Below are 23,822 nucleotides of genomic sequence, written 5' to 3' on the forward strand. Positions count from 1 at the left end.
GCAAAGAAAACCATAATGACCCTAAATCTTGGGTGTTTTTTAGGAAGAGAAGGAAGAGGTTTGAGGAGGTCCTCTCAGTTGTGACCACAGGAGTTAGGCAAAAGAAAAGATGCGTAGGTGCCACCCACAGAGACCTGGCAGTGGCTGTGGTGGCTGGGTGGCAAAATGGAGGGCTGAGGTCCCCAGAGGAGTTCAACGATAGAAGAGAGGGGATGAAAAATCAAGTCTCCAGAGAGACATTATGCTGTACAAACACAGACCTCCCGGTGCTTGGATTTGTCTTGAACCCGCCAGGTCCTAAATGACCTGTTCCCAGACCAGGTTATCCTGTGACATTAGTCTTCAAGCGGCAGACGCCCTACTGGCCATTTAACTGTCTGACCCATGCCCACAAAGGACCGCAAACAAAAGAGGTTAGAGAAGAATAAGCAAGAGGTTTTGGGGTCCCCAAAAAGGGGCTTACCTCCTAGCTGGCATGCCAAAAATTGCATTTTGGTGATTTGGTTTAAAAGTTGTAATTTCTAGGTTCCCTTCCCTCTTTTAGTTTTGTTCTTATTTCTTTGCCTTTTTATTTTTGTAAAGAAACCAAAGTGTTTGTCCTTAGAGTTTTACTGGATTTTGGTGCTTGCATTCCCCATGATGTCATTTCACATCGTCCTTCGTGTTGGAATAAGAAACATCCAAACCTGTACAGAATTTTAATGAGTTTATCTGAGCCAAACTGATGACAATTGCTGGGAAACAAGATCTCAACGGATTAAGAAAATGCTCCCAAGAATGGCAGTTTTGCAGCTTATTTTATATATTAGAATCAAAGGAGATGTAAGGAAGGTTACATGAAATTCACTGGTCATAGATTAAGGGGGCGGGAGAAAGCCAAGAGGGGAGTGGGAGGAAGTCTCTGGGATTGGATAGAATATAAAACAGAGACACACCCTTTTACATTGGTGAGTACGTGATAGTTAATAATTAACATTTACAGCACAGTGATGGTATTTGGGGCTCTGTAGTCCCCTGCTCAGGTGGGAGGTTGTGCCTTGAGTGATCTGGTAAAGATTACTCTGACATTCCAAGGGTGTGTTATCTTAGATGCAAAAAGACAATAGACTCACTTAAGGTGAAGATTGACCTTTGTCAAGGAAGCTACAGCCCCATTTGTGACTATCCACCATGACCCGCTCTCAGAAATTTTTATGTTCAGACCATTCTATGTGATTAATTTCGATGCCGGCCTTCCCTAAGCTTGTCAGGTTTAGTGTGTGACCCTTTTTTCATACACATTCAATTGCTCTTTCCTATAAACTGGTACTTAGATCTAGAACTTAAAATCTCATTGGTAGTGTTGTTTACTTCCCTCAGGAGGCACATAATGTCAGGTTGTCTTTTTTAGTATGATCTTGGTGGCTGTTGATTACCATTGCCTACCTCCATTATTTCATCAGATGTTTACAAAATAGTGATAAACCCGGTAATTTCTTCGTCTATCAGCAGATTATTTCTACAGAAAGAAACTCACTTTTTGATTACCCTAAAGTACAGTTAATACAGAAAAGGTAACTGTTTGTTTCTTTCCCTTTATTAACAAGTATTCACAAGTGACTGGTTTCTAGCATCATCCAAAGGTGACCAGTAAGATATTTTTAAAATACCATCATGAATTCAAAAATATGATTTCAAGCCACTGCACTTATGATTTTTATCAGTGCTGACAATCCCATCTCTGGCCAGTAGAAGCCTCTTTAGGTTAGCCTAAGTCCTTATGAATTTTACTATTTGATAGCTTCTTTGTTTTCTGGAGTAACATTATGTTCCAGATTCATCCTGACATTTCCTGCGCAGACCTTTAAGCACCATTTCTCCAAGAAGCTCTGGTTCCTTTTAGTGGGTAGAGACCACAGTTTGTGGTCATTAGACGTGTAATTGCCTTTCAACTGACTCCTTTCCCCCAGGCTATTCTCGTCACCCAGATGTGAAAATGCAAATCTGACCACTCCCTTGCTCAAAGCCCTTCGATGCTCTGTTACCCTCAGGACAAAGCCAACTCCTTAACACCGAATAAAAGCACAGCTTCACAGTTTGTTTGGTTTTGTTTACAGTTTGAAGGCAGGACTCTTCCACCAGCAAAAAGATTACAACTGCCTTTATTGCAATACTTGCTTTATTGCAGTGATCTGAAACAAAACCCGCAGTATCTCCAGGCATGCCTGTACCAGGTCCTCAGCTTACCCCTCCCCCCTATTTCCTGCTAGTCTCCTCAAGCCTTACAACCCAGCAAAACCTAACATTTTGCTACTCCTCATGCTGAGTCAGGCTCCGGGTGCCTTATACCATTCCCACCTTTGCCTTTCTTAACCTCATCACTTTGAATCAATCTTTGAGATTTAGCCTTAGCTCAAGTATCATCTCCAAAATACTTTTCTGAGACACCAGTCCAGGCTGTCTCCCAGTTGCCTCATGGCCCGCTGTCCTTACCCGTGTAAGCATGTAATGCCTGCATGTAGCTCCCCTGTGCTGCTCAGCTGTGAACGACGAAATGCCTTATCTGTCTTTATCCTCAGCATGAAGATACCCCTATCTGCTCACCTGCTTAGGCAGGACAAATTGTCTCTTCCCACCTTCGAGGTCCTTCCACTTCTGCATCAGAAACTTCCTAGCAGGTCTGCTAGGCATGGAATGAGCTGCTGTGTTAACCTCGCTTCATTTGTAATTGGTGGGCTAGTTGCGGGGATGACAGAAAGGGAGCTCATGCTTCTTTCTCCTCTGGATACTAAGACGGGAGGTGGGGAGATTTTTGCCCAAAGTACCTCATGTGTCCCTTTCCACTGAGCTGGAATGAAGGTCAGGACGGTAAGGATGACGCCAGTCCAGGGGGCACTAACCTGCGTGTTGCTTAAGTAGGGCAATAAAAGGGCAACAATAAAGAGCGGGGGCTCTGGAGACGATGCGCCTGGGTTCTCTCCAGAGCTGCCGCTGCCCGCTGGCATGACCTTGTGAACTACTGATCATATGCATTTAAGTGGCCCACCTTCTGAGGCTGTCGGGGGAACATTAAAATCTGTGAGCACTATGTTGTGCCTTGTGTCTCCCCACCCAAAATAGAAGGCGACACAAGGATAAAATTGGGCTTTAAAGAGCCTAGAGACTGACATTTTTGAAGTCAGCAAGAGGAGAAAGATGCTTTAGGTACTTTCCAAGTTGGGAAAGAAGAGCCGGGATGGGGGTATGTGGAGTCCAAAGCGGTCCACTGGCAGTAACCTGGATGAAGCAGGCAGCTAACAGTTAACAGGCAGCGCTGTGGCTACAGCGCACACCACAACCAGAGGGCAAACAGGCCAAATGGAATAACCTGATCATAATGCAAACTGGTTTACAACCTCACATGTAAACTACGAGGAAAAGAATTTTTTTCATTGATTCCTCACACCTAGAATAGAGTTGGGCCACAATGGTGACCCAAGTACTCACAGAATGAGTAATTATGTCTTTTTTTCAATATTATCCCCCAATTCCAAAACTTGGCTGCACACTGGAACCAACTGCACACACTATCACCACAAACCACCTACAATCAAGGCTGGGGAGGCGGAGGACCGGCAAAGTGCCTGGGCTACGTAGTGGACAGAGAGCATTCCCAACCTTTGTGGCAAGCTGGGGCTACAGAATGGGTGTCTAAGTGGGCGCCGTTTCTTTCTTGTCACACCTAGAGCAGAAAATGTTCCCACTCCCAGCCCCAAAGCCCCTTGTTCAGCTGTGGCCTTGAATTTAATTCACACAAACCCCAAGAAAGGTTAAGGAACTTTATTTTTTACAAATTAAGACTGTCAATTTCATATATTTCTGAATCAAAAACACCTTTGTCTTCACAGTATGAGTTAAGAGAATGCAGCCTGAGCTGAAAACCAAGGAACTAGAAAAGAAAATGGTAATTACAGTGATTACTGTATTAAAAACCTGTTAGACATTTTCTTTAAAAGTAGTCTTTTATATCTTATCATTCTTGGCACTGTTTCTAAAGAAAAACTCCTTTATCCCAAGCAAAAGAGCACAAGAGGTGGAGATTGGCTTCAGGAGATGTAACTCAGATTCTCAGGCCTAGCAGAGAATCAACAAATGTATGGAGTTGCTATTGGGGGGGTTACAGGGAAGGAAGTCCCTCCAGGAGTCTCAGGCCAGAGGTGGCAGCAGCAGCTAAGTCAGAAGGCAGCAAGGGGGCCATTCTGGGTGGCACGCCACTCCAGGAACACACACAGCCTGGGAACAAATCATTTCCTGGGATGGCACCAAGTGATGGGGTGTGCCACTGGGCTCAACTGTGTACTGGGTGTGAACGGAGAGCCAAAGATGGTGTCCTACTGGCAATGAGCTTTTGATGGCTCAGCTCCCCTTACACTGAAGGTGTGAGTTGCCAGAGCCATGACTACTCCCAAGGCCCATCTATCTGTGCCACCCGAGGGTGGCAGCCCACAGAGGAGCTGGTCATCCCCGTTACTACTGCCCTCCCACTTGCCACCACAAAGCTGAAGGGAATCAGGTGTCTCGCAGGTTTGGTCCTGCCAGGAAGGCTGCAGATTGATCGAAACAGGTGAACAGTCCAAAACTAAAGTGCTTGTATAAAATGAGTAATTATCTCTGGCCCCGAATCTCTGGCTTGACACTACCTATTATCAGGTGGGACATTTATTACCAGATAGGATATAACAAAAATACACCCAGGGACTGTTAGGAATGCTGCCTCCCAAACCATCACAGCCTCACTCTGTTGACCTGAACAAAGCACCACCTAGTAGAGATTTTGTCCCAAACAAGTCCTTATCCAGGCCTGTCTGGCAGGATTAGTTACAATTACACATCAGAGGCTCAACCACTCTCTTTCCCTATCCTTTCTCTCCAGGGACCTTAGATCACAGCCACCTGGTAGAGGTGACTCAGTAACAAAGGTGATAATAAAAAAAAAAAAAAAAAAGCCAGGGGACGTTTGGGAATTCTATGCCCTACCTCGCCATACATCATCATCCTTTTCATAAATGCCTGACGAGAATTCGTCTTCCCTTTGGGCTGAAACCCTCCCACCCCAGGGATGGAAAGCACAGATTCCCTGAGGGTCAGACAGGGATAGAAAAGGGCACACACACAAATCCACATCCCTTTTGTGATGGCAAGGCAGAAAGGTGTGTTTGCCAGAACAGCAGCAACTTGGGTAGCTCAGAGGAAGCAAAGCATCCAGCAGAAGAGGGTCTTCATTTTCTTTGCCGGGGCTAACAGAAGCTCAGATTAAGGAGCCTGAGTAACAATGGGACCGGCAAATTTCTTCCCAATGGAAAACACACTGCCCAGTCCCATGGAAACTATGCACTAACCAGTGCTGAGAAAGGAAGGGCTGAGGTGACTCTACCAAACAGTTCAGCTCCACTTGGTACAGCTTGGTCGGAAAGCAGACTCCAGGAGTTGGCTCCCCTGCGGGTCCCACTCTGCATCACGGTGGACTGGCTGCCTGAGCAGAGGAAGAGGCTAGGGACGGGGATTACAGAAAAGGGAACGGGGAAGAACCCCAGGAATATGAAGCCAAACTCCAAACTATATTCTGCTAATCAGTTTTTTGATCAAAAAATTCAAAATAGAGAAAACCACAAAGTACAAAAGCTTTTCTGATGCTTTTCATTAGCACAGAACACGCCACCTGTAATGTGTGCAAAGAGGAAATGAGGGGTGGAAGGAGAGGAAGCTAAATTGGGAAAGGCTGGACGGTCATTTCACTTCTTTTCTTTCTTCTTGTCCTGGAAATGGAGAAAAATTACCCAGTTAATTTTTGGCATCTGACATTCAAACTCAAACTCTTGAGTGAGCCCACCCTGGCTGCCTTTGGTTAGGGAACTGGAAAGGATCCGGACAGTAAAAAGGAATGAGAAATGCTCCCCTCGCACAGCAGGAAGTGAATCTTAACCATCTCCCAGGGGCAGACCCCCAAGTTGCTGACAGACTTGATGAGAATAAACTTTAAGCAATTGTTTCCACTCCCCACCCTCCCCCGAGAGTACCTACTTAGGTGGGCTGCCTGACCAGTCTTGGCTATTCACAACTATCCCAGCTCAGATCCCAACCAGTGAAGTCTAGACTGGCGGTCTACCCTAAAAGAACTAAACGGGAGGTCAAGACCAAGACCAAGACCACCAACTTTCCATTAAGCCTGAGAAGAAAGCACAAATCCTGGGTGTAAACCAACATTCAGAAATAATCTAGTCTACGGAACTCTTCATTCAATCTTAGGTGGAAGCCCAGTGCATTAAACAAATGAAAGTTGAGTTGCTTTGACTGAAGCTGGGCACGTGGTTGGCACTCTATCTAATTGTGGCACAGACCAGAGAACCAGCAATGCCACCCAGTCACCTGCTTCTACCACCACTGCACTGTCTCTTGTGCCAGAATGTCTGTAAGAAAAGCTCGTGGTTTCATTTGTTCCCCTCCTGCTGGCGTAGATTATGTTTGACACTCACTAACCATACAGAGAAAGTGTCTCTGGAAAAAAAATTAAGACCAACAAATGGATAAAATTGGTCCACTTTTGCGATATATGTACAAAAGTTGGTTGCCAATATTATACAAATCCTCTAGAATATCCTTTTTTGAGTCATAACTATCTTTACAGTCTTTATATTCTTCATATAGACTGTTTCTTGCATACAGTAGACCGTTTCTTGATGCCACTGAACTCTTTTCCCTTTGATACTAATCTTTGGGATTTTTTTTTTTTTTAAAGGGCTGTTTTTACTTGTTCCTTTTTCTCCATCAGCTAAAGACTTCTGGTTTAGTTCTTGCTCAGTGGCCTGTGTTACTGTAACCCTGGACCTACACAGTGTATAAGCAAAGTTTCAAATTTGAAGTACACACAGATGCTGAGCTCAGGAGCCAGTCTCTCATCTTTGGCTGACTAACCTTCTCATTCAGAGCCAGAATCATCATGAGTTTTCTGAAGAGAGTAACAAAATCTAAGAAGAGGTCAACGCAGTGCCTGAAAGAGAACCAGATTACAAATTGCACTTCCTACTTTCCTTTATCCACAAGCCCACAAAGATGCAAAACCCCGTCCCCACCCCATGAGTCAGCTTCCCCAACACTCCACCAACAACTAAGGAAGTAAAACTGGTGTCTGAGGAGTCTTTCAACTCAATGAAGCCATGCAGCATAGAGAGAAGAAACACTGGGCTTTAGACTCTGTAGAGGCCCGACTGAACCCTGAACTACCACTAACTTTGACAGGATTACAACATGAAAAAATACATGTATTAAAAAGTTTATATGTATGTTTTCTCATTGTTCAAGTATACAAAAGTGGAAGAAAAGGTAAAAAAATCCATTTCCTTCTTCCTGTGTCTAGAGATATCAATCACTATTAAAAGTATAGATATATAAATACACATTATTAGTTTAGTTTTAAAAAATCTGATGTCTTTCAAGAATTGAGGGAAACTGTGCTATCTGAGGCACAGTTCCAAGACCATGGGTACCCTACCACATACACCCCTGAAGCTTGGCCACATAAGTTCAGCCAGTGCCACCTGGTCCAATTTTATCTGTCCCAATGTGGACAGAAAGGTGGGTCAGGCAGAGGATCACCCCAGGACTCAGAAAAGAGCGATGGACGGAGTAGTACGCCACACCCTTCATTCTCGTTCAAGACCAGTTTTCACACTCACCAGATATAATCCTTATCTCCATGTTCAGCCTTTTCAATAATGAGTTGAGTATCAAAAAGGACAAAGCCACACATGACCACCAGCCCCACATACAGGTTTGCCTAACAAAGGAATGAGATGAGGTTACCATATGGTAGACACCGTAGGGGAAAAAGCCGTGCTGCTTTCTGGCTCTCGGCCACTTGAAAGTACATCAAATGCTAACCCACTGACATTAACATTCACGGGAACGGAAGCCTATGGTGAAGACCATGTTAGTTCCCTTGGCACAATTCTACATTCACTTTTTTTCAGGTCACTAGGAGAGCATCAATCATTTTAACAAGGAGCCGCTGCTGGACTGGCCTTAGAAAAATGATCTCTGAGCAAACCGTCTTCTTAGCAATGTCCAATCCATTTAGTCAGAACTTCTACCCACAGCAGACTGTCCTAGGAGTTAGTGGGGAGGCTTCAAGAACACTGCCCAACAAAGGTGAGCATTCTGGAAGATTCTCAGTCTATCTTGCTTTAGGGTTAAGAAAAAGAAGTGTGAGGCAAATGGCCCCTGGAAAGTTATATACAAAGTCTCACCTGGAAAAGCCAAATGGATCCAAAGAAAAGATTCCCCAGGGAAGACAAGAGCATCAGGCTCATGGCTGACATCAAGACACCTGTAAGAGAGGGCAAAAAGCCGTCCTGAGAGAAGCCAAAGTAAAGCAATCCCATTAAAGCCATTCCTTACGTTTCCCCTCAAATGCTTTTTATTTCAACCCAACAGCTACAAGACGTTTTGGGGGCGTGGGGGGTAGGGAAACAGTCCTAGTGACAATCATGGCTAGAGTGGAGACCCTCTCCCTGTTTTCCAGTCCACACTCACCTCCCAGAAAGAGGTAGCTGCGGCGCCTGGCATAGAGGGCACTCAGGCTGAAGCACGTGAAGATCATTGCTGTACCCATGAAGGCAGTGGGAAGGATGCTGTCAGGGAAAAGACCAGGAGACTGAGGGCTACAGGAATATATTCTATATTTAGAAGGTACGTTCATAAAGGTAGAAAGACATAAGACACCACTAAAATAGATACCTGGGGTTGATGGCAATGCATAACTCCAGAGCAGGGCCTAAGCCAACTCCTAGAAAACAAAAAGCCCCAGTACACAGTATTACCATCAATTCTTTTTTTTTTTTTTAAGTATTAGTTACTTAATTTGTTGTTGTTGTTTGTTTTTAAATTTTATTGGAGAATATTGGGGAACGGTGTGTTTCTCCAGGGCCCATCAGCTCCAAGTCCAGTCGCCGTTTTCAATCTTGGTCGCAGGGGGCACAGCCCATCATCCCATGAGGGGATTGAACTGGCAACCTTGTTGTTGAGAGCTCGCACTCTAACCGACTGAGCCATCCGGCGCCCCTCCAGCAGTTCAGTGGCAGCTCGTTGCCTTCAATCTAGTTGTGGAGGGTGTAGCTCACTGGCCCACGTGGGAATTGAACCAGCAACCCTATTGTTCAGAGCTCGTGCTCTAACCAACTGAGCCATCTGGCCGCCCTACCATCAATTCTTAAAGAGGACCCTCGTCCAAAAGCTGATCATTAATAGCAGGGCCATACCCACACTCCTTAAACAAACAAAATACATGGACTAGGCATCTCAAACATTTTTTTTGTGTGTGGCTAAATCGTTATGGCTACAAAACTGGAGAGGAGAGATGTGAGCCTGTAATGTGGGCCAGATCAGGAATTAGATAAGAGGAGGATGATTAAAGAGCAAAGCAGAACTGGCCAGCAACCTTGCAGTCATGCAGGACTGACTCCCTTAGTGGCAAAAAAGGCCAGACCAGTTCTGCAGGTGGACACCTGCCAACAGGAGGGCACAGCGGCAACCTATCCTGGCTCCAACATTTCCTCTCTTTGGCTATTCTCCTTTCTCCTGATAATTCCCCCCTGAATGCCTTCAAAGACTAGCTTTCCCTGATCTAAAAATCTTAATCTCTAAATACCCGCCTTTCTACAATTTCTTCAACACGGTATAGATTACTCACTCAGAACAAGCTGTACTAACTCAAATGTTGCTTTGCAAGTATTTTTATTATGTACTAGCTTTAGTCCTGTTTCCCTTAATGATAATTCTAGAAATGCTGTGCTTTTAATTCTTTTCTTGAGAATCAGCAAAGTGCCTTGTGTGACGGATCTCAAGGTATGGCTTTAATTGTCTGTAAGGTTCAGAATAGATGCTCCTATGATAGTTGCCAGTGTGAGTCCAATTAAGTCACGTTCGTGGGCCTCGTTTACCCGTCTCTCATTAAGAAGTTATGAACCTCATTCATTCAAGCACATAAATGCTTCTTTTTTGTTACAAAAGAAGTCACAGTCTCTAGTCACAAAGAGCTTACCCTCTGGCTGGAGGAGCAAGATGCACCTACATGAAATAAGAAAGCAGTACATGGCAAACTACAGTCAAATATAAAGTTGGATAGTAAATGAACCAGTTGCAGTGAATCAGAATAAATACATAAAAATCTCTGGCCTTACTCAAACATATAGTCCCCTCCCCGCGCCCAGATTAGACCAATCCCTTAATATACCTGTAAGAAAAGCAAATCCAGCCAGAAGTCCCAGTCTTTTTTGCTCAGTTTCATGGCTATGAGGTATTGCCATCAGCCAAATCATCAACCCCAGGGAGCCGAGGGCAGAAAGCAGGCCAGCCTGTCAGAGCGAGTCAATAATTAAATATTTGAATGTACTGAATTTATTTCGCAGACATTAGATTCAAATATTCATCTGAATTTCCTAATATTTGCTCCTAACCAGGAGGCAGAGGAAAAGGCAGCGGGGGGCTGAAGAGAGAAAGCAGAAGCCATGAAGGACAGGGTTAGGACCGACCATGGTAGATGCTGGAGGCTCTTCTGGCCTGGCTATTTCATCAACCACAACTACCTAAGTCAAACTATGAGTCTTGTCCAAAAAATAGGAGAGAAAGAACCAAAGTGACAAGGGGTTGAAGTACATTCCAATCTACAGAATAGGTAGAAATGTCCCTTTTGATCACTTTAAAACACATACACAAATACATATACATAGACTGAAATGTTTATATTCCCCCAAAATTCATGTTTAAACCCTAACTCCCGATATAATGGTATTCAGAGGTAGAGTTTTGGAAGGTGGTTAGGTCATAAGGGTGGTGCCTTCATGAAGGGCATTGGTGCCCTTATAAAAGGCAACCCAGAGAGCTCCCCTGTCCCTTCTCCACAGGGGGACACAGTGAGAAAATGGCCATTTATGAACCAGGAGGTAGGCCCTCACTCACCACATAACAAATGTGCCGGCGCTTTGATCTTTACTTCCCAGCTTTGAAAACTATGGGAACTCTTTGTTTAAGCCACTCAGTCTATGGTATTCTATAGCGAACAGACTGAGACAGGGTAAGTACCAAAATGTTAACAGCATGTAGTTACTTCTGGGTGATGGGATGGGATCATGGAGTTTTGTATTTATTATCAGTAGTCTTTTACCTGAATTCTCTACAATGAACATGGCTTCGTTTTATAAGAACTGTTCTTTTTTAAAAAGTGGGGAAAAGTTACAGGCATTAGGAAAAAAGAAAAATCATTAAAGATGAATGTAGACATGGAAGTTCCTTCCTTCCTTTGAAGGTAGAGTAATTCTTGTTTTTCACAGTAGTTATGTTCTATACAGTCACTATGGACAATGAATTAGTGACTACTGAACACCTGCTCCTAGGGGAAATAAAAGGTTAGGTTGTCAGCCCCTGGTCACAACATTTTCGTTAACTGATCAATATATAACTTTGTTTTATGTGTTTTCTGTTTAAAGACACTGATGTGTATTACTGACATTCCCACTGAGCTCAGTCAGCAGCACTGTAACTCAGGCCTGAACAAAGCTTAGCTAACACGTGCATTTTTCTCCATAATGCACATCAGTCTCCTCTCACTTAGGAACACGAAGGGCACTTTAGCACTGTTCTTGGGGACCATTTTAAACAGCGAAATCACCAACAAAAAGTACAAAAATGCAATAAACGTCCCACTAAATAAACTGGAAAAGGACACCTGTTTATAGTTTGATAGCTAGAAATAAGGCAGTGTGTTGCCTTGTTCAACCTCAGCTGGAACATGGTGTGATGGGCAAAACTCAAATTTTTTGCTGCTCTGCATATGACTGTAAATGTTTGCCAAAGTACTGATTTTAGGGTTACAAATAAATTTTAGTGAGTAGGTATATTCACAAATATGAAATCCCTCAAAAATAAGGATGACTTTGTTACATGACTTACACAAAGCGCCACTCTTGCCTGAAAGGTAGAATATGTTTTAGTCTAAAATCAAGGGATCAAAATCCTAACCCCTGAGCGTCTAAAGTGTTTTTCAAACAAGCCCTGGCAGGAGATGCCGGAGCACAGGGCTAGTTCTCAGCGGTGCCAACACAGGCAGGCACACCCCAGTACTTACACTAAAAAGGGTCAGCCTTGGCTAGTGAGGACGCCAGACTTAGTGGTTATTCTTCAGCTGTCCCTTCTATTCCTGCTGACCCAGCCAAGTTCTCCCTCAACACAGGAAAATGAGTGATTGAAAGGTTTCACTCAACCATGCAGGTATGAGGGTATCAGAATAAAATAGGTCAAATCCTTCAAGGTCTCAACCCTGCCTCTCCAGATAATTCATCATACAATCAGTGCTTTGTATCCAAGTAGTCCAGTCATTCAGGCAAAAAATGAGGAAAAATGGAGGAAAAGATAAAAAGGCTACTGTGCGAAAGAACCCCATCATGCACGTCATGCCTCTAATCAGTGGGTAGGGGTCTGGAATGCCAGCGACACACCATTCAGGCTCAGGGCTAAGACATTCCACATCTAGACATTTTGATCTAGAGAGGGAAGAGTTGCGAGCAAACCGCTGGCTCTGTCTGAGCTCAGATCCCAAACTACTGCAAAGGATTAAGGAGGGGCATAGGCTTGTACCACCCTAGCTCAGAAACTGCTGAGCTAGTTTCTTCCAATTGCAATTTGGACAATACAACTAGGGGAGAAAACTGCTCTTACCTGAATGAAATGAGTGACCACATGGACGTAGGCCCCTGCAGCCGCCACAAACATACAAAGGGCAAAACTGGCATAGACCTTCTTCAGGTGCTGCTGTGTCGAGGGGGTTCTAGGAAAGAATGTTAAAGAGCCATCACTCTGGGACCAATCCAATCTCATCTCTTCTCTCTCCTCCTTCCCGGGGAATACGTGAAAGTTGTATTACAAGTGAAAAAAAAATGTTTTGAAAATAGGTTAACAGAGAATCTTAAATGCTGGGGAAGAGCCAAAAGCCCCAAATTATGAACAATTAGTACTGAAACTAGAATAACTAAATGGCTTTCCAGTGAGCACAGTAGCCCTTAGAACCTGGTGATTTTATCATATCCTTGGGATTCTAGTAAAGTTAATAAACTAGGGAAAAGAAACCAAATACGAAAGGAAAAGCAATAAGAAACTGTAGTTAAGGTCAACACACTTACATGTGGGAAAATTTTAAGAGCGCATCAAAGTCGATCTTCCGATCAAATATGTTCATGATGCCCGAGTGTGTGGGACGCAGCCTCTACTCTGTAGAATAAAGGATAAAAAGGGAAAAGGTTATTTTAAAGATACAAGTACACACCAAATAACATAAACAACTTTCTTATGAAAACTAGCTACAAGTTTAGAAAAATGAAAGTTATTTAAAATCGCACCACCCTAACACAACCATTTTTATTTTTATATATTTCCTTCTAGAATACATCTGCAATCAATCATTTTGAAGGGGACAGAGGAAACAAACCCATGTTCTTCTCCCCAAACTATTTCATTACTAGCATTTGATTTCTATTCTTTCAGAAGGTAATTTGCACCTTTAAAAAATAGTTTGTTTCTTTGAGAAATTCTCAATTAGTAATCTAGTTAAAGGAAACCAGTCACTGGAACATAAAGCAATTTTGTCATTGTTTCAGCAAAGGCATAGAACCTCAAAAATTAAAAAAGGAAAAACTATACAGTTGGGTCTGGCACTAGGACTTACATTTTACTGTTTCCCCAAAAATAAGACCTAGCCAGACAATCAACTCTAATGCGTCTTTTGGAACAAAAATTAAAATAAGACCCGGTCTAATATAATATAACATAATACCCGGTCTTATATGATATAAGACCGGGCCTTATATTAATTTTTGCTCCAAAAGACACATTAGAGCTGATTGTCCGGCTAGGTCTTATTTTCGGGGAAACATGGTAAATATACACATGTAAAGCTTTCTCTCTAATGCATTTTAGAACTGAACTAAAAGGATTCACAATTTTTTAAAAAGTTCCTACCTCCATGAAAAAGGAATTTGTGTAAAAAGAATTTTTAAATATAATTTCAGAACCTTTCCTACGAAAGAGATGGTATAGTACAAAGAGTTCCTTCCTGTATACCCTTCTCCCAGACTAAATGTTACTATTATTTCACCATATTTGCTTTATCCTCTCTCCATATAAACAGCAATATATAGACTTAAAAATATTTTTTCTAGCCATGCAGACACAATGCCCCTTTACCTCTAAATACTTCCATGTATATCCTGAAAACGATAAAAATCAGGACAGTAACACTGATACAATCTGATCTACAGAGCTTATTCAGATCTTGCCAACTGTCCCCAAATGTCAGAAAGGGCGTGTTTTTTTACCTGGACTATTCCCAGGTTATACTACATCAATACAATAAAGTTAGCCTCTTAAGTTTTGCTCCCTTCCCTAACTCACATGCAATCCTAAATAAACTTGCTCAATCTATAGAACTAAAAATCTAATCAAGAGCTTTCATCTTTCCTAAATATAAGCCTTCCAGATTCTCATAGACCCATAATGCCCATTCACTTCAACTCTACCAAAAAAGTGGGGGAGAAGGGGGACTATAAAAGTTGTTTGAAAGACAAACTATTCATGCCCATTCTAATCAGCAACTTGCCTAATACAGCAAAATGCATCTGAGCAATAAAAGTTACAATCCCCAAACCTATTTCCTGAGGAATCCTGGGCCAGGGGAAAGATGCCATTCGTAGAGTTCAAAAGCATCACTACCACTGTTTCCTGAGACTCTCTCTCACAAATGAAAACAAAATGGCTGGCTTGCTTTCTCTGATTTCCTTTCCTTTCTCACAATCCCTACTCACCTCAATTCTTTTGTTAGTTCTGTTCTTAAGGATGGATACAGGGTGAGGCTGCAGAACCTACTAAAGCTGTTGCTCTCATCTCTAAGTCACGGGGCTCTGGGTCCTCTTGATCTAGATGGTGCAATTATTGCAGGCTGTTGCACTGCCAAGCACAGCCTTCCATAACCATGATGCATAGGTCCTCAAGAGAGCACACTTACAGGATGGCAGAATCCAGCACCTGGAAAGTGTCTTTAAGTCTCCCATTAACACCCCTAATGACATCCCTAGACAGAACGCAACAGGACTGAAGCAACCTTCTGAGCCAAGTTTCTCAGTATTCACAATGCTTACAGTACCTCTTGCTTCCAAAACAAGGACAGGGGTTAAATCCTCAAATACTCAGGGGATTGTTAGAAAGGGGCAACACTCTAACCAGACCCCACTGAGTGGAAACTTAGGAGGGAGGATGGCAGAAACTCTTCTTTCCCAGGTCTCTGACATTTCCCAGGGGGTACTGACTGCCTTTCTGGGGCTCTCTTAAAACTGCTGATGGAAAAACCCAAACTGTCAAAAGTTCTGAGGGTAAGGAGGGAGGAGTTAAATAGGAATTTCTCCATGATGTAGTAATGGCATGTGGTTTAAAATCTTAAAAAAACACACACAAAAACCAGTTTTCCAACATTGCTACCTATTCTAACATTTAAGTGAAATATGTAACTACCAAATTTTCAAGATGCAAAGATACACAGCAATTTTAATAATAGCTTTATGGAGTGGGGCGGGAAGAAATGCAATAAAATACACATTTAATATGACATGATGTATAATTACATAATTTCAGGAATGTTAAAATGTGAGGGGAAATAAAGTGTTAGAGTAAAAAAAAAAAAAAAGATAATTTGCTCTAGGTCTGTTCCAAATAGACAAGAACTAAGACACAGATAAGTAATGAATTGAAACTGTTTTAGAAGTTTCGCCTTAGGTTTTTATCTTAGCCTCAACTAGCTGTGCTGAGAAGCTGCACAGAAAAGATATCTATATTTCAATGGTCAATAAGCAAACTAAGCTGAACAAGATTAAACTGCATTCATAACTCAAAAATAGCAGCTCCCATTCCAAAAGTATCCTCAGTCTTGGGAAGAGTCGGCTCTTAACAGAGCTTGAAGTATTCAAAACCATTAGCCAACCAACTCAGCTAACATTCCAGAGGGGCCCCACAGTTAAATGAAAAAAATTTTTTATTTTTTTTTAAGTACCTTAAAATGGTAAATTCTATGTTATGTATATTTTACTACAATAAAGAAAAAAAGTACATTATAGGTTGCTCAAAAATTCTTCAATATAGCAGTCCCAACACACTATTACAAAATAGGTACCAGCACTGGTCTTTCTTACCCTGAACCACCCCAAACTCATACAAGAAATCTAGAAAGTGGGTCCTCTCTCCCATTCACTCCCCAGTTCTATACTCAACTCTAAAACAGGGGTGGAAGGGGTGGGGGGGGGATGGGGAGATCATTTGTACATGGAATGTAATACGGACGGTGCCTCCTAAACTCATGGGAAATTTGCCTGTATTGCATTTGTAAATGACAAGTACAGGTAACCCCCATATAACATGGTGGTTAGGTTCCTTAAAAATGCCGTGTTATGTGAATCCGTGTTATACGAAACAAAAAACTAGTACAAAAAAGGGGGTTAGGTTCCAAAAATTTTAAAAACATGCTATTATATTTCTATAATTAAGAGATATCTTTATTAAAGCAATTTTCACCAAAAGTATAACATATTAATATGTATTAAATAATGTTTTCTTCGTCATCACTACTAAGCACCATTATGCAAGGGCGTTTTCTTTTTGACAAGATAGCTCCATCCTCTGAACTTTCTTCAGCATTATCTTGACTTCTATTCTGTACTTTTTGCCCAAAATCTGTTATTTTAGATTGCTTGCTTTTCGTTGAGAGATCTTTATAAATTTCATTATATGGTGCTAAGCACTTGTGAAGTTCTCTCTTAAACTTTGTGCTTCTTTCAGTGGAAGGATCTTCAGTTAGGAAATACAGCTCCAACTGTTTGGCTAAGTCGAGCCCTTTCTTTACGCTTTTTAGAGTCAAGTGTTTTGCTTCTTCGTTTTCACCTGTGCTATTGTCCCCGGAATTTATGTTTTTCATTGCATGAGGACCGAGAGACTTATAAACCAGCATAGGTTTTACCATGTGATCGCCTGTAACATTACTGCACGTAAGTAACGTTATATGGTCTTTTGATGCCTTAAAACCTGGTGAAACTTCTTCGTTTTTTGAAATAAATGTTTTCTTGGGCATTTTTTCCCACCAATGGCAGGTCTCGTCGGCATTAAAAACCCGATGTCTTGAATATCCACGCTGTTCAATAATTTCTTGCAATTCCTTTGGATAAATTTTGGCAGCTTCTTTATCAGCTGATGCACTTTTTCCTTGTATTTTTAGGTTTTGTAATGAAAACCGTTTTCTAAAACGGTCAAACCACCCTTTGCTAGCAACAAAGTCAGGGTTAACAGCAGATTCTCCATTTTCCTTTAAGTAATTGTAGATTTTTAAAGCTTTCTGTTTAATGATATTGGTGTCCAGTGGAATCTGGTTTTTTGAACAGTCATCAATCCAGATACTAAGGGCTTTTTCCATCTTCTCAATTATTGGTGCTCTGGGACGAGATGTCAAATTTGCGGAGATAGAACAACCAGCAGCAATGGAAGCTCTAATTTTATGTTCATTTTTCTGTATAGTCCGGATTGTTGCTTCATTTAAATCCAAGGTTTTTGCAACATATGATACCTTTTCCCCCTTTTCGAGCCGATCCAAAATCTGTAATTTTTGTTCTAGTGAGATGAAATGTCTTTTAAAAGGTATTTTTTTATTTCCGCCAGACATAGTTCAGGGCTACAAATTAATTCACAAAAATGAAAAACATAATTACCATTTCTTTAAAAAAGGTTGACTAATACCCCCAAAATTTTAATCTATGTATAATGTATACATATAATGTATAATGTATAAGTAAAAAGAAAAATACAAAGTTTTAAAATGTATGTACTTAATACTCCATGAACAAAATGGATTTAAAATTCTAATTTTAAAATTCTGCAGTCAAATCTGATACGACATACAGGCTTGAATGAAAAATTTCAAATGAGGTATCTTTTGCTCTTAAAAGCTTTTATTACGTTCCATGTTGTTCGGGGATTCCGGTATTTCGAATGAGGTATTTTTTGCTCTTAAAAGCTCTTATTATGCTCCATGTTGTTCGGGGATTTCTGTAATTCTCAAACCATGTTAGAGTGAAACCGTGTTCTAGGATGCCGTCTTGTACGAGGGTTTCCCCCAATTCTCGAACCGTGTTAGAGCAAAACCGTGTTATAGACGTGCCGTGTTACACAGGGATTACCTGTAAATGTTCAGGTATTAACCATAACAAAGTTCCTTTCATTGGGTCCAGAGCCTCCATTTTATGTCTTTCATCCTTAGGAGAGCAGGAATCCCCAAACTTGTCAGAATCTGTCAAATTTTGTCAAGCACATATATACTGCTGTTTTGTTGGAAGTGTCACTATTCTGTGGGTTCCGTGGGTCAGCCTTCTCTGCCAGAGCCACCCAAAACCAAAACAAAAGCCTCAGTGTATAGCTTTACCAAGACAGAAAAACTAAGAAACACTGTTTTGAGTGCATTCTGTGGTCTGTTTTTGCTGGAGAGGAAAGAGCAGCAGAGACAGGCAGAAGACAGATTATTCCTATCAATGAGCATCTATGTGTTATGTCTTGTTAAATCACTTGTTTTGTTCTAGATATCTTTCTTACCCTTGTCCTAAAATGAAAGATTCTTATTAAGGGCCAAGCCTTAAATTAAAAAAAGAAAAAATTATCTGCATATCTGCAATCCTACTCCAATACCTATTAAGTACAGTGCATATGAAACATGATCAAATGCCCAAAAGCTATGCAAAACAAACAATCATGCGTTAAAAAAGTTTCTTGCCTTTGAAAAATAAAAGCCTGCTGATGGCCGGAGCCTGCACAGAGGCTGCTTGAAGTGTATATTATTTAACATTAAACCAGCAAGTCAAAGAAACATTGTTCACATATTCAATTAAGCATCATTTAGTTTGTGAATTATGGTTCTTCATTCCTGTTGTAATTTAACCATCTTGAACTCTACTCCCACATGTCCAGAAGGGACCAAATTAATACTTAAAAGAGAAGAAAAATCCCATGTGGTTAAATTTAAAAAAAAAAAGAAAAGAAAAAGAAAAGCAGGAGGGGGGATTGTTTGTCATTCCTCAGTTCTTCTTACTGAATAGTTTTCACACTGTTTAAACGTGTCCCTAGCATAGTGGTGAAGAGCATGGCCTAACTGCACTCAGATCCTGGCCGTTATTTCCCGAGCCGTTATGACATGAAGCAAGTTTCTGGTACTTAACCTCACTGTACTTCAGTTTCCTCATTTGTAAGAGTAATATATAATATTACCTACTTCATAGGGTTGAAGATTAAGTGAGATAATACAAATACACTGCTTAAAATAGGGCTTCATACATAAGACTGGCTTGGCTCAGTATGTTAACAATTGTTGTTACTGGTGTAAATACTCTTCACTCGCCAAGTCCTCAGTGAGCGCTCCTCCCTTTAACAAGTCTAGTTTTAGAAGACATTTATGGCAGACCTAATTTACATATATGGTGAATTAACTTAAAAAAAGTCATTCAACCATTAACTCACAGCCAGCTTCATACTGAAGGCTTAATACTTAACCAAAGAGAAAGTAAAATTAAACAGGGGCGGAGCCTAAGAAAATTATAAACTGGAATTTAAAGGCACTTGGTAAGTCTTTTTACTGGTAAAATGACTTTTCTTTAATATGGCATGCCTCTCTTCTGGCACTATATACTGTACCTCCTGTCCCACAGGGCCACCGGAGTTTTGAGGCAGCCTAATAACCATTAAGTGATAATCTGATGAGGTAGAGATTTTGGTGAAGTAAATGGTCATTAGCTTGATGTTTTCTTTGCCACCCTAGGGGTAGGTCTATTGAGGTTTAAGTCATTCCATTTCAACTAGGGCTGGGCTTTGATTGTCCTAGATCTGGACCCTACATGTCCAGCCCTCCCTAAAGTTGGGCCAGCCTCAGAACCAAAACAGGACCTGGAGATGGAATGCCTACTGCCTTGAATAAATTTTGGTACCAAACTTTGACACTACTGAATCTCCCTCTATAACCACAACAGTTTGACAGATAACTGAATCATAAGGCCCCAAAGTCCTGAATACATAATCATCTTCCAGTATAAACCAGCAATCCCTCCCCAATAACACCGTATTTAGCCCAAATGAGAGCAGACACAGAACTGCTCTCAGGACATACAGCACACCCACTCAATCCTCACCCTTGAAGCTCTTTATTCAAGTGTCAAGTGGCCCTAAAAGCCAACCTCTAGCGTCTTTCCTTGGCTTAAACACTGTCTTTGGAAAACAAAAATGTGTATAAAAAAAACTACTCCATGAAATTCGGTTCGAAACTCTGGGGGAAACAAAACACCAGCTTCTCCAGCCAAGTCAAAGTAGCAAAGGAAAATTTAGAAGATTAAGCATCAAGAGGATATTCGGTGTTTTCCCAGAGGAGATTAATACTCTTGGGTAGTTTATGAAATAAAGTGAAACTCTTCAGGCCAGCAGTAGTAACTTCTATAGTAATACCACTGACTACATTTATATACAATTTTACAACTTTTGAAGTGCTATTATATACATTATCCCCTTTGATCTTCACACCAATCCATGAGGAAAGGGCAAGAATTAGTCCCACTTTATAGATTAAAAAAAGAAAGTTCAGAAAAGCCACACAATGGTGGCATAAGGACTGGATCTGAAGTCACAAGTCCTACCATTTTCTGTCACATAACTGGCAAAATCATTACCTATTGCTTTCTAGGCTTCCGCATCTCCAACGTAAAGATAATTAATAAACACCTGGCTCTACCAAGCTTACTGACTGCCAATAAAAAAAAATTTTTTTGTGAAATCATTGTAAAGTGCTAAATGGGAATTAGTATTGATTTGACCAACATCAGAAAGTTAAAATAAACAGCAGAGCCAGCCCCAGGTTAGGGGTCTTCTGACCTCTAAAGTCTGGTACTCTATTACCGTGTTTCCCCAAACATAAGACCAGGTCTTATAAGTTTTGCTCCAAATGACGCATTAGGGCTTATGTTCAGGGGATGTCTTCCTGAGAAATTGTGCTAGGGCATGATTATTTTCCGATTAAGTCTTATTTTGGGGGAACACGATAGTACATCCTACAGCAGAAAAGCAAGGTTTCATTAAGGTGGTTCTAGACTATAGGTCAAAAGAAATCTTAAAAAAAAAATAAAAATTAACACATGCTGATTCCTACTACACTTTTCTGTACTTTTTTAGCATTTTTACAATAAGCACAAACTATATCCATTAACAGGAAAAAAATACAGAAATGCCGATTATCTGGGTTCATTTTATCTTTCCTACTCTTTAGGAGAGTAAGACTTCAGTTAGATCAATAGTAGAGAAGGGAAGAAAGGGTACACAAGCCATGTTTCCACAAGATGAATAATGTAAGAAGGAAACTCTGAATCTAAATTACAGATTGCATTTCTCAAAGGATTCAACCATTCTGTCCTCAATGGAGGAAAATGTAAAGAGAATCTAAATGCCAACATACTGTTGAAGCCAGAATAAAAAATATTAGACAGTGAGGAAAAAGAAAACATCAGAGAATAAATGTAATTACACAGTGTATTTGCAGAAGCCATAAGAAGTGGTTTGTGCCAACTGGAATAATCTTGTTTGAACTGCATTCTTACATTACGTAAACACTGAACCAACAGATAAAATAGAAATAAATATCAATAGTTAACTAGGAAAGCCCATTCTTCGTTAATCTTTAAACTTAAAATTTTTGTGTTTCAGGCACAGTCAGCTCTTAGACTGGGTTACACATTCACAAGTTAACTATTGCTAGAACAGAGTCTCAAGTTCAGAGAGGTTTTGACGTTGTTCGGTGAATGAAAGGCTGTTGGGGTGCGCAATGCAACCTGGGCTGGCACGGAGTAGCAATTCCACACTTAATAAATACACAAAATACCACTTATTACCTACTTGCTGGGGCCTACTTATTACCACAGCTCCAGCAAGTAGGTTCAAAAAAAAAAAAAAAAAACCACAACGCCCAACGCCGCCTTTCCTGGACTTTGAGAAAGACGCCCACAAAGCTCAGTACGAAACAAAGCCAAGCCACCTCACCTGTCCGAAGGTAACCAATCAGACCAGAGCCGGGCTGCCCTGTGGGTCTAGGAAGCTAGGCCAAGCCCGTCTCTTTTCACCTCCCGCCTCTGCTTGGCTTCCACGTAACTAAGGAGCCTCGCGTGTCACAGAGGCGTGTGACATCACCCGCCCCGCCGTGACAGGGCAGCCTGCCCGACCAGGCCCTTCTCGAGACCCGGCATCCGGCGCTCACCCAGAGTCGCCAGGCCAGAGGACCCGGAGCAGAACAGCGATCGGTCGGGTGGGGTGAGGGAGACCACAAACCCAAGAGGTTTCGCTTTCATTTACACAGAAGGAAAGGGCGGAAAGACGTGCCCTGAATTCCAGAGGTCCAGGCTGGGCCTGGGCCCAGGGGCCCCTGTGTCTACACTAAGCGGAGGAGGAACGCAGAAGGGGAGGGAGGAGAAACGGGAGGCTTTCGCTAGCGCTCCCGCGCAGAACGGGCGCTTTCACACCCCCAAAAAACCAGCGAACTTGCCCCCGCCCCTCCCCCGCTCCGGTACATTTCCGCATGCGCAGTACTGGTTCCCGTCTTCCCCTACCCTCCCAGCTGCCCAGTCCCGTCGCACAGCAGGGCCCTGTTCCTACAGGGTGCAGTCTGTCCGAAAACGGAGACCACTCCCATTCGCGTTCAGACAATAACTGCTAACCCCCTTCCATTCTTCACTCCTGGCTTGCGCAGTCCTAGCTTCACACGTACCTTTCTTGTCCGACTCTCACGAACCCAAACAGCTCTTCGAACACCGGATACGCTTCTGACTCTCCCAGAGTCCGCTTTAGGCTCTTTACCCTGCGTCCGCCGCTTGAGACCAGTCCTCATTGGTCGTTGGCTGCACATCTGCCATTCCATTGGCTGTACATGCGTAAACTTCGGCTGCTTACTTCAGAGCCATTCGCTAATGCCCTTGTCGAGCAAGACTCTGGCCACCAACCGGCGTCGTAGAAAAGGTCTCCGCCTTCTTCCCCATAGTAAGGAAGGATTGCTGTCCAAAGTCGCCTCTAGTGGAGGAAATGGAGAGGGGCAGGCCCCACCCAAGACACCTGGCAAGAAATGGAGCCCCCACGACACGTGATGGGATAGCGCTGTAATGTCCTGAGATTCTAGTCACGGAATGTTAAGGGGGGAAAGAGATTCAGAAAACCCATAGAAAGCGCTCTCGCGAGGACCAATTTGCCGTGAATCTAGTGGAGCTTAAGCTTCAGAACGGCTTTGAATCCTTGGGCCTAATAAAATCGTTGTTGTATGCCACCAACTTCGGGATGACATAGATGACTGAAACAGTGTTCTTTCTACAAATCATTAAGAAAAAGACAAAAATCAACATAAAATGGGCAAAGGGTATAAACAGGCAATTCACATTAAGGAAAACCCAAATGGTAAATAAACATATGAAAGTATTCTCATTAGTAATTAGAAAAATGCGAATTGATACAAAGGTATGCCATTTCACACAAAATTGGCAAAATCAAAAAGTCTAACAATTCCAATACTAGTGAGGAAGTGGGAAAACAGGAAATCATGCACTATTGGTGTATTGGAAAATTAGCATAAACACTTCTGAGAGCAATTTAACAAGATTGAACAAAGTTGAAATGAACATACCCTTATAACTTCAAAGTATATACTTTAACGCATATGTGTGAAG

General features: G+C 41.9%; 1 protein-coding gene across 1 annotated transcript; it reads right to left on the bottom strand.

Moving 5' to 3' along the window:
- Nucleotides 1-3,783: 3,783 nt before the first annotated feature.
- On the bottom strand, nt 3,784-23,012 carry TMBIM6 (transmembrane BAX inhibitor motif containing 6). Its single transcript, XM_019724627.2, has 10 exons — nt 22,877-23,012; nt 13,188-13,275; nt 12,727-12,835; nt 10,247-10,367; nt 8,752-8,800; nt 8,548-8,645; nt 8,262-8,341; nt 7,692-7,792; nt 6,931-7,006; nt 3,784-5,774 (listed from the first exon to the last, which is right to left on the bottom strand). The coding sequence occupies exons 2-10, from the start codon at nt 13,241-13,243 to the stop codon at nt 5,751-5,753; spliced, it is 714 nt and encodes a 237-aa protein (XP_019580186.2). The 5' UTR covers nt 13,244-13,275; nt 22,877-23,012; the 3' UTR covers nt 3,784-5,750.
- Nucleotides 23,013-23,822: the final 810 nt, after the last annotated feature.

Source organism: Rhinolophus sinicus, linkage group LG02 (genome assembly GCF_036562045.2).
Source record: "Rhinolophus sinicus isolate RSC01 linkage group LG02, ASM3656204v1, whole genome shotgun sequence".
NCBI lineage: Eukaryota > Metazoa > Chordata > Mammalia > Chiroptera > Rhinolophidae > Rhinolophus > Rhinolophus sinicus.